The sequence below is a fragment of the Ceratotherium simum genome, chromosome 2, assembly GCF_057802395.1.
Source record: "Ceratotherium simum simum isolate JZ-2026a chromosome 2, ASM5780239v1, whole genome shotgun sequence".
NCBI lineage: Eukaryota > Metazoa > Chordata > Mammalia > Perissodactyla > Rhinocerotidae > Ceratotherium > Ceratotherium simum.
The window spans coordinates 7,481,416-7,494,212 of record NC_141901.1 but is presented as its reverse complement, the minus strand read 5'-3'; the positions used below and the strand labels follow the sequence as shown (position 1 = coordinate 7,494,212).

Sequence of the window (12,797 nt, the reverse complement as noted above, 5' to 3'; positions counted from 1 at the left end):
TACTCTGGTCTTGGACTTCTCAGCCTCCAGGATCATGAGAAATAAATTTCTGTTGTTTAGCCACCGAGTCTATGCCTGAACTGACTAAGGTAGTCACATAAACTTCCTGACGGGATTTGAACTAAAAAATGGTGTTTCCCCACTAGGCATAAGCATCCTGCCATGACCTTCCTGGGAAACAGCACGTTAAACATTTTCTACACCCCGTCTCTGGGCTATGCTCAGATTGAGTGGTGCAGAGGACTTATTCTCCTTCCTCTAAGATATTTGTATTCATATCTATCATTGATTCCTAACAACACCAAACATAATTGTACTTGATCTTGAGAGAATCACTCTTTGCTATGCTGCTTATTAGTATATCGCATGTTATCGTCACTTCTCTATGGCAGACGACTCTCACTATAACATGGAACTCAATGGTGATTGGTCTATTTTGAAATAAGACACTTTTGTCCTTGTCATTGTTTTCAGTTTGTCCATAAATTCTCTAGTCGTCATTTCTCTGGGCAGTGGCTGACTGCATGTTCTGTCTCTGTGTCAGGAATTTCTCTGGGACTACTGCCTTAATGGGAACTTCTCTCATAGACCAGGTGCTAACGGAGCTTGAGTCCTTGGAAATCAACTCATAACACTGAAAATCTGAACCAGTGGTTCTCACCACCAACAGTACATTAAGGGGCTGAAAAATATTGATTTTGATTCTTGGGCCACACCTCCAAAGATTTGGATTTAATCCATCTGTATTCAAGACCAGACATCAATATTGAAAAAAAAAAAAGCCTTCCAGGTGATTCTGATGTACAGGTAGGATGGAGAAGCACTTTTTAAGTGATCTATTTTTGCTCAGTCCTGGAGCTTTCTTGCACAATAATAAGTTGCCATTTAGTTGATCTACAATAAAGTGGACCTCCGCTTCCGTCTGTTAGCTAGCTTCTCTTTTCTTCATGGAGCCAAATTGTTACTACAACTCCATCACCACGTTGTTGTTCTGTCTGTATTATGTTAGCATCCATCTTTTGTTGATTCACTGATTTACAGCATGTCCTTTCCTTGTTATAAGAATGCTTTCACCTGTGCCATATTACTGCTAATGTGTATTTAATGCCAAAAGCCAATGCACACATTGATAAGCAGTAAGGATTGTCTAACATATATAAACTGGTTCTCCAGTGGTGTCAGTCTAGGAAGTCATAGGAATTAGTCAGGAATTTCACCTGCTTTCCCCAATTAGGCTTTTAGGTTCAGAATATATAATATGCTCACCAGTGTTCCTAGAAATTCATCAGCGCCTCCTCTGGGGAGGTATGATTATCATTCTGGCTTTAACTTCTATTATATGGCTAAGTTCTCTTTTATCTCATTTTCAGTTACTCCCTAATCACTATGGATCCTCGTTGGAAACCACAGTAAATGATAAAATGGTCACAATCCTGGAAATCTGTACTTTGTAATATGTATCATAACACTGGACCAGTCTAGTGGGCCTTAAGCTTCCATACTTGTTATTTTGGCTTTCTTCTCTATGCTGACCATCTGCTTTTTATATATATCTTATATCATTTGCATTTTTGTTTAATATCTGTTGTCATTCTTGGCCAGAAAAGTTGGAGACATGCCAATTTGACTAGTTCCTGAAATCTCAGATGTTTCAAATCACATACATATAATGTGTGTTTCTGATGCCACCTTAGCCTGGGGGAAAATGGAATTATCATAACCATTATGCTGAGGGAATTTGAACTCCCCTCTCGTAATTCCCAAACAATTCTGGGAATGGTCAGGAGGAGGCATGGACTTGGTTCTCTAGAATATTATGTGAGTCTGCACCTTTTTCTCCATCTCTAGATCACTAGAATGTCTCCTTTCTCTGACAATAGCAAAATATCAAAAGTGTGGAAGATGAGCCATCTGAATTGAGGGCGTGAATATCCAATGCCCTTACCTCTTAGGCTTCCCGTCTGTGCTGGTGCCTTACTGAAGGTAGTGGCGCTGTTGCTGATGCAGTCACGTCCCTACCAACCTTGCCAAAGCCAGATATTGAGAGAGCTGAAGACTATGCTCAGAATAAATTCACCCTCTACTCCCAAAGCTAGTTTAATTATTTTTCACCACTGCAGAAGCCACCAGAACGAGTGTAACTACATTGTGCACTCTCAGTATTATAGTTCTTTCAGTTTCTGCTTGTTTTTATATTCATTGCCTTGTTTTTGACTTAAATGCTAGGGAAGGTTGGTGGGAGAAATCCCTGAAAGAAAGTTACTGTGTTGTACACAGAATTGTCCCAATATTTTCTCACGGACCCTTCTCTTTAAACTAGTTTTGTGCCTCTACTGTCTTTCCTTAGAAAGTTGTTTTCCAGGAAGATGTGGGGTCCTCATCTCCACACATTACCGGAAGGCCTACCTCACCAATTCTCCAGATAGTTGAGAATCTTAGGATCAACGTGGCCTAGGCTCAAGATGGGACCCCAAATACACATTTCCCTCACCAAAAAGTCTTTGCCATCCTTACAAATCTCCCCTCTCAATCAAGAATCTTGTTGTGGAAAGATGGAGAACTAAATAGTTCTTTAATATCTCTCCAAGTTTGAATTCCCAGGACACAGACATTTTCAACCGACCACCAGATATTTATTTAGAGTCTATTATGTACTAGGCACTGTGTTAGGCAGTGGGGCTAGAGCACAGGCAAGACAGTTTTTGCCTATAATCTTGTAGGAAAGCAAACTTGAAACAACAGAAATTGTGATGTGTTTCAAAAGAGGAATTACAGAAATTATTGAGGGAAGCTAAACTAGCAGAGGATATAAAGGAAAATTTGTTTTTTGGAGACGTTTTAAGCCCAAACTTAGAGATTATAGAGGTGGGGGGGGGAGCAGAGGAAGAGTTTTTCAAACAGAGGAACCATATGTGTTAAGGACTTGAGAAAGTGTTTGATGCACAGAGAAGTCATTCTTAACCCTGGCTGAACCTTAAAAATCCCTTTGGATACCTTTTAAAAATACAAATGCCTAGACCTCACCCCACACCAGTGAATCAAAATCGTTGGAGGAGTGGCCCTAGCAACAGTATTTTTTTTAAAGCTCCAGACATAATTCTAATATGAAGACAGAATTGAGAAGTGCTGTATTAGAGGACACGAAAGGCGGCCATATGGCTGGAGTAAGGAGAGTGGTTAGTCATGGGGCCAGAGAGACTGGATCACAGCTAGTCCTTTTGTGAGCCCTAGATAAAGATTTACTACTCATCTCTAAGGACAATGGGAAGCCATTTAATAGAAGGAGGGACAAGACCACAGCGCTGCTTTGTAGAGACTTGATTGAACAAGGCAAAGTGGTTGCAAGGAGAACAACTAAGGCTAACGTTACCCAGGAGTGAGGTTGCAATAGACTAGGATTAGGGTATTGGCAGTGGAAATAGAAGAGATTTAAGAGATACGTAGCAACTGATAGCAGTGTCAAATGCTGCTTAAATGTCACACAAGAAAAAGATAGAAAATTATCCTTTGGATTTGGAGACATGAAGGCCGTTGGAGACCTGGGTGGGAATCATTCAGTAGAGGGTTGCTGTAGATGCCCAGATTGGCAGGTCATCATGCTGAGCATTCAGTTCAAGTCTTACATTTGGATCTGAAGTCCTCAGCTATCTTCAGACACAAATGACTCTATACACAAATAGACAAAGAAAAAGACTCTACCAACCAAAGGTTGCTTTTCCTTTCTACAAGACCAAAGTCAACAAGTGAGACTCTTAAAAAAGCAAGAATGTATTATTGTGGCAAAATCATTTGTTTCTATTACAGAACCATGTGTACTTGGTGCGAAACCTGCCATTTTACTGATTCTGGTGTAAAATATTAATACTCATTGAAGAGACCTTGACATTTTATGCCTAGAGAGCTTAGGCCTTTCTCTTTATCATTTTTGTCAGCTGGACTTCTGCCCCTTGTATTTTCTTTGATTCCTCTACCCCCAACAGAGCAGTGAGCTTTTCTGATGAGTTGCATTGTTGCTGGCCACTAAAGCATACTCTCTTGAGGTAAATCAAAAGCTATAGCATGACTATAAAAGCAGAGAACCTCTACAAACACAAATATCCCTGACTTCCTTAATGCACAGGATTTCTACTTTCCTTGATTGGGCCAGCAAAAAAAGAGCTTTATTTTTAAGCTTAAGTATACACGGACATCGTAACCAGTTAGTGCATCCAATATCACTGCCCAGTAATATCTTACTTGGTACTGGTTAGTCAAAGTGTTGTTTTAAGTCCAAGTCTCAATGTGACTTCATACATGCATTCCAAAACTCGTTGGTGACTGCCCACTTTGGAGCACTATGTTCATAGACATCTGTCTCATACCTAATAAAATTCTGCTGATAAAACTTATTGGTTTCTTTCCCTCTCATCTTTTTAATATAATATTATAAACCCTCAGAACTAGCAATACACAGTACTATTAGTATGTAAATATAAGAAAAGAACCTGAGAAAAACAGATCATGAAAACCATCATGTTCATATCAACTCCAATGGTACAAGAGGATGAGGATCCCTGATTACTATCTTATTTTTCAAAGGCTCCTTGTGGCTCCTTACTCTAACATATCTCTAGTTTAGACCCCTCAGGTTGGGTAACTAAGGATTATCATAATAACATAAAAATTCTTCACAACTCTCCTATGATATCTATTGAAGCAGAAAATTTTACTCCAAACAATTGATAAGATTTAGCCAGCTGGTCATTGCAGACACCCTTTCTTTATCCTCACATTTTAAAAAGGCCTATAGAACTGGCATTTATTTTGGAACAATTTTGGGTCAGCTTTACCCAGTCCAGTTAGGACTTTAATTGGCCATCTCTTATGCCTTTCATTATCCACTTTGATGATATTAATGTTACCTATGAACTCTAATACTTCTAGGTAGATCATATTACTGAACTGCTTCTCAATTCAGTATTGGAAGGTTCCCCTTTAAGCTAATAATTCTCCAATGGGTAGAAAAAGTGTTCGTTCTTATCCTTAGTCAATATTATCTAGTCAAGTTGGAAGTGGTAACACTGACTCAGTAAATCTAACTCATGAGAACCACAGACTCCCCAGCAAGTGTCAAGTGACCCCTGTAGGCAAGATCGTGTGAATTGATGCAGTGATTAAAAATCTTCCAGATTTCTTTTTATTATTACTATTGGACAGACATTTAATAATAGCAGTTAGAATGAACCACAAAACTACATTTTAGTTATATGAATGTTCAAGGCATTAATCTCTCCTCAGTCCTCCTAGAGCATTAGTGAAATTATCTTGTCAGTTAACATTCTGATCACATGGAGAAACACTTTGGTTCTGTCCTGAGCTGACTCATCAGTATGTTTTTATGCGTCTCAGACAGTGGGGAGTCCCAAAATTCAAACCCATGAGATCTTGAGATTTCTTAAAAAGTTACAATCCAATATCTAACTAATAGGAGTCCCAGAAAGAAATAATGGAGAAACATAATGAAGAAACTTGTCTAATCAATAATGCAAGATAATTTCTTGGAGATAAATGACTGGAGTCTTTAGATTGAAACATGAGTGAGTACCTAGTATATTTGAATAAAAAATACACCTAGACATGTTGTTATGAAATTTCAGTTTGCCCAAGATGAATCTTAAAGGCTTCCAGAGAGAAAACAGGGACAAAAGTTAGAGAATCAGGCTATGATCAGGTTTTTCATTGGTAATACTGAGTACCCTCCCAAAAATGTAGGGCCTTCAAATATTTTTTAGAGAAAATGACTTGCAACCTAGGGAAATAGCTAGAACAATAATTGATGATGGTGGTAAATTTTTTTTTCACTCATCTATATTGCATGCATTTTTAAAAATGAGAACATGCCACTTTTGTAAAACCAAAAGCTTTTAAAATTTATCATATATCCACTGTACAAGGAAAGTCTCTTCAAGTACTCAGAGATAGAAGTTGTGCAGGTCACATTCTCTTGCAACAATGCTATGAGGTTATAATTTAAAAATAAAAGAATGAGACAATGGATATCTATACGCAAAAAGGTGAATTTATGTTCTTACTACGTATCTACACAGAAATAACTTGAAATAGATGATAGATCTAAATGTAAGAGCTAAAAATATAAAACCTTTGGGAGAAAACATAGGAGAAAATCTGTTGCCTTTGGCTTAGATACAGCCTCCAAAGCACAGTCAACAAAAGAAAAAAATGATAAATTGGACTTGCTCACTACTAAAATCTTTTGCTTTTCAAAAGATTCCATTAAGGAAAAGATAAGCAATTCGTACTGGGAGAAAATATTTGCAAATCATATATTCTACACTCAATAACCATGCAATCCATAAAATATCCCTAGATAAATGATCAAGAATTTGATAAGGTCTACATAAAGAAAAAAACTTTACTGAAGATTCAAGTAAGTGGAAAGAAAAAACACCATGTTCCTGATGACAAGACAATAATTTAAAAAGTTAATTCTTCATAAATTAATCTATAAATTCTGGGAGGAATTTGACAAGTTTATTCCAAAGTTCTTCTGAAAGCATAAATAAGTAAAATTAGCCAACACATTTTTGAAAAAGAGAAATAATTGGATAGTCTTCCTTGTTGTTGTTAGTGCCGTTGAGTCGATTCCAACTCCTAGGGACCCTGTGTCCAGTAGAGCGGAACCCTGCTGGGTCTTTTTGCACCGTCCTTTCACCTTCCAGTCCTCTATTAGACAATACTCTGCTAATATTTATACGGTTTTCATGGCCTATTTCTTTGGAAGTGGGTGGCCAGGTCCTTCTTGCTAGTCTGTCTTAGTCTGGAATCTCCGCTGAACCCTGTCCACTACAGGTGACCCTGCTGGTATGTGAATTCCGGTGGTGTAGCTTTCAGCATCACAGCTACATGCAGCAGCCACAGTGTGACAACTGACAGACAGGTGGTGGGGTTCCCTGACCAGGAAAGGAACCCAGCTGGGCTGGTGAGAGCACCAAATCTTAACCACTAGACCACCAGGGCTGGCTATAGTTGTGCTTATTTGGATATAAAAAGATTTTGTGTCATATATCTGAGCTATCCACAGTAGTTTAAAAGTGTGATAGCTCCTTTACTGCTACTGTCTGCTGTGATGACACTGCCTATCCCTGTTGAAGCCAAAAGATGCTGCTGAGGCTGCTGCTGCCACCTGTCAAAGGCACTGAGACTGCTGCTAGTGCCTGCTGATCAAGTCCTGTGGCTGCTGAGACCCATTATCAAGAGAACTGGGCTTGCATAAAAGGTGCGCTCACTTTACAGCAAAAGCCACAGGCAGCCTCGTTCACTCTCACCTTTTCCAGCTGCTCACTGTTTTTCTCTCTTTTACCGCAGCGCCACCTTTCTAGGACTCAGCCGCCGGCACTGTGCCATAGCGAGAACCACTCCTCCCCCTCTTCTACCAGCCCATCATCCTTGAATCACATGTACGCACTCTGATCATCTCTTCACCTAAGACGTGTTCTTCCCTGGCAGGCTCTTTCATCCTGCTGGTCCCGCCTCATCTTGGGTAGCCCGAACATACCTCAATCCTAGTGGGAACCCAGTTTAGGCTCAAACCCTGACCTCGACATCAAACATGTTTATGATTGGTTTCCCCTGAGCCATTTGACCATCCTTTTTTTCTGCATACAACTCTTTCCAAACGAAGTCTGTGTTATTCTCTTGAATATAATTTGGTTTCTGGGCTTGATCTTTTCCACAGCTAACTGAAGTACAGACCCTGCTTCTGAACAACAAATTAAGACCTGAAATTGTAGTGCAGCAGTTTTAACCTTCTTAGGATCACGTTCTACTCTGCAGGCTTAGCACGGGCTCATTAATTCCTGCTATGTCTCTATAGACAAATTGGTGGATCTAATAAACTTGTTTCTGTAATTGGAATATCATAAATTAACTCTTTAGGTTTTCTAAATATTCTGTACACTTCATATTGTCAATAAAACTCTTCATCAACATTTTGGCAATGATTGTGTTTGGACTATCCTATTTCTCTAACAGTGTATATATCCCACTAGATCAAAATTCAGTACGGCCATCTCTCACTGATGGAAAATCTCCACTTTACAATCCCTACTAGCAAAAAAAAGAAAAAAGTTTCACATCCACATAGGAGGATATCATCTTGCTCTCTACTAATTTACTCCATTGATTAAGAACAACCCTTTGCCCTCCTGGTGAAATGAAGAGGGATTTTAGGTGGCTTAGAGACAAAGAAAAAAAAAAAACCCAATGATACAAAAATAAAGCCTAGAAGAAAATAATAGTTGAAAAATTAAGATAAAATTAAGGATTTGAGGGTGAGGGACATTCACAGACATACATAACAAACAGCCCCTTTACAAGAGCAAGAGATGGACTGCAAATTTAGATACACATACATAATTTGATCCAGTGATGAAACTTAGGTTATCTATAGAAGCATCTCTTTGAATAAACTTTTAAAGTACTATACCCTATTTATTTAAATATTTAAAAAAGTAATGCACGCACATGTATGGTACAGTACAAAGGGGTAAACAGTGGACAAAGTCTCCAAGTCTTCCTGCCACCTCCAGCTCCCATACCCTAGTTTCCATCCCTAGAGTCTACAATTGTTGCTGGTTTCCTGTGCAGCCTTCCAGAGCTAGAATATGGAGGTACAGGCACGTTAATAATCTCTTTGTGCCGAGTAGACTCAGCCTCTAATACCTAGGAATTGGTTCTATTTTTCCTGTCACAGCTGCCACTGTGCTCTGTCCCTCTCTTCTCTGCCCTAGATTTCCTCCTAGATAGCTGTCTCCCTCATTGACTTCTAAGTCCGATTCCATGAATTTTCTATCTCTTTTCATTTTGAAAACATTTTCACCATTATTAATACTGAATCCTGTTTATTTAAAATCTTCAACCTCATAATTTATTTACAGGCCTTCCTTGATCCCCAGGGAAGGCAAGATTCTTTGTTTTAGGGTCAACATAGTATAGCTGGTGCTTAGATCGGTGACTCTGGAACCAGATTCCATAGGTCTGTGTCCCGGCTCTGCCACTTTGTAGTTATGGGACCATGGATAGGCAGGTCACCTCCTGCCTCATTTTCCTCATTTGCCAAGTGAGGATACCAGTAGTACTTACCCTGTGGGGCTGTTGTGAGGATTAGATGAGTTATTCACTGAAAGCACTCAGAGCATGCCTAACGTTATAAATGCGATGTAAGTGTCAGCTATTTTTACCATTACTGGAGTAGGGAGGGGTATCACAGCTTCCTCGTATCCTGTCTTTATTTCTCTGGGGTTGTGGCTGTGAACTGGGAAAAATGTTTTTCTTTTTTTCTCTGCCCATGGTGTAACTTCTTGTCCTCTTTGTCTTGGTCATTACTTCTGACCCAGTTTGGTAGGAAGGATTTCCACGATGGTGATTCAAGGAAGGATATGAGCAGTCAGGAGCAAGGGGGTGGGTGGGGAAAACAGTAGGATGAGTCAAAACTTACATCCTTTTGAACTAGTGTTGAAGGTCATTTCCAGGGGCACACGAGGGTGAGCAAGAACATGACTTTAGGGAAGAAAAAGCTAAAAACAATTTTCAACCAAACTTTTTTTCCTTCCACCCACACACATGTATTTTAAACATTAATGTGACAGCTTCATAATGAGACAGTGACTACGTTATTTTTTCCCAAGAGATTTCAATTACATTAATGTCCTTATAGAATGTCACTTACCATGTGATGCCATTTCACAGTGGACTGCAGAATCTGAAGACCAGTTACTAGTCAGGGAGAAAAGGAAACTAATTAGAGCGAATAAACTTAATCTTTTATCACCTTAGTGATAGAAGACCAAAGTCCGATGCTAGTACAACCCTGATGGCAAAGCCCAAAATATATACGTAGACTAAAACTTCAGACAAATTCATTATGAATATTACTGAACAACACTTAAAAAGATTAGCAAGCAGAATACAGAACCACATTCAAAGAAGAATAAACTATAACCAAGTGGTATTCATTCCAAACATACAAAGATGGCTCAATAAACGTGAACCTATAATACATTCTCAACATTAATTACTAAAAAAAATTTACATGATAATTTTTATCAAGGCAAAAATTTCTGACAAAGTTTTAAATCTATTCTTGATAACAATTCTTAATAAAATAAATAGGTACTTAATTTCTTAATGTGATATATAAACACAAAGTCAGAACCAGATGTAATAAGGAAATAATTAGAAGCATTCTCATTAAGGAACAAGACAAAGATGAATATTATTGCTACTTTATTTGCCCTTACCGGACATACCTTCCAGTATTATTAGAAGATAGAAAGAAGTAAGTGTATTAAAATTGGGGAAAAAAGATTGTGTTATTTTCGAATTATTTACTTCATGGGAAAGAATATAAGTGCGTTTTAAATTTCTCTATGTTATCAGAATGATTTAATTAGAATTGGAGTTTTCAGTTACTGAAATGTTTGGTAAAATTCTCTTATAAAGCCTTTAGGACCTGAAATGTTTTTGTTTGTTTGAGGAGGTAGCCCTTTGATAATTATTTTATTTATTTCATTTTAACTGCTCTGTTTGGATTTTCTAGGTCTTCTGTAGTTTTTCTTAATAATTTTTTTTTATTTTGGAGTAATTTTAGATTTACAGAAAAGTTGCAAAGATAGTACAGAGTTCTCATACGCCCTCACCCAGTTTCCCCCAATGTTAACATCTTACGTAGCCATGGCATATTTGTCAAAACTAAGAAATGAATATTGGTACAATTTTATTAACTATAGACTTTATTTGGATTTCACCCATTTTTCCATCAATGTCCTTTTCCTGTTCCACGATCCAATCCAGGATCCCACATTGCATTTAGTCATCATATTTCCTTAATTTCCTCTGATATGTAACTGTTTTATAATCTTTCCTTGACAGTTTTTTTTTTGGTGAGGAAGATCAGCCCTGAGCTAACATCCGTGTCGATCTTCCTCCACTTTATGTGGGACACCGCCACAGCATGGCCTGTCAAGCGGTGCATCAGTGCACGCCCGGGATCCGAACCTGGGGTCGCCAGCAGCGGAGCGTGCGTGCTTAACCGCTATGCCACTGGGCTGGAGCTCCTTGACAGTTTTGAAGAGTACCAGTCAGGTATTTTGTAGAATGTCCCTGAATTTGCATGTATCTGTTTTTCTCATGACTAGACTGGGAATATAGAATTTTGGAAAAAATACCAAAGAAGTGAAGTGCCCTTTTTATCATGAGAAAGTATCAGATTTTGAATTTATTCATTAGTCCTACTATTTTTCTCTCATCGAATTCAGGAATTCAGCTTCATCTTTCTGTATGCCTTCTTTCCTTCTGCCTTCCTTGGATTTATTTTGTTTTTCCTTTTCTAACTTCTTGTTTTGGATATTTGACTCAATTATTTTCATTATTTCTGGTTAATTACTCAAAGTATTTAGGGTTATTGATTTTTCTCTGTGCATCGTTTTGGCTGTATGCTATAGGTTCTGATGTATAATGTTATCAATATTCTGTAGTTTCTGTATAAATTTTCTCTTTGACTCAAGAATTATTTAACATAGAAGAGATGGCAAATGATAGATTGTTTTTTGTTTGTTTGTTCCATAAGTTCATTATTACTTTCTAATTTTTTTGCATTGATATATAGGTGGCTCTCTCTCACACACACACATACACATATATACACACACTTACCTCCTTCCTTACTGTGTCGTAGAGACTTACTTGCTCTATGACTCCTTGATGTCATGCTGACAGAGGTGAATTAAAGTCTTGTACTACTAATGCTGCAAAAGAGTATTTTGTATTAGTACATAAACCAGGAAATTTCCTATAGTTTTGTTTTGCTTTATAAGTTTTGATGCTACTATGTTATGTGGTATGTAGATCATATTAACTATCTACTGCTGTGTAACGAATTACCACAAACTTCATGGCTTAAAAAACCACCCATTTATTATTTGACAGTTTCTGTAGGTCAAAAGGTCAGGCTCTGCTTAGAGTCTCCAACTGCTGGAATCGAGATATCAGCAGGGACTATCTCATTGGAGGCTCAGGATCCTCTTCCAAGGTCATTTAGGTTGTTGGCAGAATTCAGTTCCTCGAGGCTGTCAGACTGACGGCCTTGTTCTCTTGCTGGCTATGTCTGAGGGCATCTCAGCTCCTAGAAGCTGTTTGCAGTTCATTGTCACATGCCCTCCACAGGCCTTCTCACACTGCCGGTATCTGACTCCTGTCTCTGCCCTTGAGACCCAGACTGAAAGGGCTCGTGTGATTACATCAGGCCTACTTGAATAATATCCCTTTTGGTTAACTTAAAGTCAATTGACTAATAACTGTAATTACGTCTGTAAAATCCCTTTTGCCATATTATGTAACATCATCACATTCAGCCCATATCCTCCCTTCATTTTTCAGCTTCAAGGGGAGAGATTTACACCGGGCATGGATACTAAGAGACAGGAAAATTGAGCGACATCGTAAAATTCTTCTTACCACATAGATTTTTATCATTATTTTGTCTTCATTATGGATTATAAACTTTCTCATTATGTGATGCTTTAAAAAAATTACATTTAGTGCTTTAAAGTTTAACTCAAAGCCTGGAATGGAAAGTTGTCTGAAGAAGATCCTAACTCCTCATTTGTTGTTACTGTTGTCATTTACGTTTTCCTGGTCTGCTTTTTCCCCATCTTTTTATTTACAACCCCTTTGAGATATTTTGTTTTATTAATGTCTCTAGTATGTAGTGTATCGCCAGGTTTTGTCTGTAATTTAAT

The 12,797-nt window shown here is 38.2% G+C and overlaps 1 protein-coding gene across 1 annotated transcript in view; it reads right to left on the bottom strand.

The window, feature by feature from the left end:
- Nucleotides 1-12,797, bottom strand: part of MROH9 (maestro heat like repeat family member 9) — a 147,517-nt gene that overhangs the window by 67,258 nt on the left and 67,462 nt on the right. Inside the window, exons 2-3 of the mRNA XM_087418321.1 lie at nucleotides 11,713-11,804; nucleotides 9,728-9,774 (exon numbers count right to left, since the gene is read on the bottom strand). Coding sequence (XP_087274447.1) covers nucleotides 9,728-9,774; nucleotides 11,713-11,767 — 102 coding nt within the window. The 5' untranslated portion in view covers nucleotides 11,768-11,804. The remainder of the gene's footprint in view (nucleotides 1-9,727; nucleotides 9,775-11,712; nucleotides 11,805-12,797) is intronic.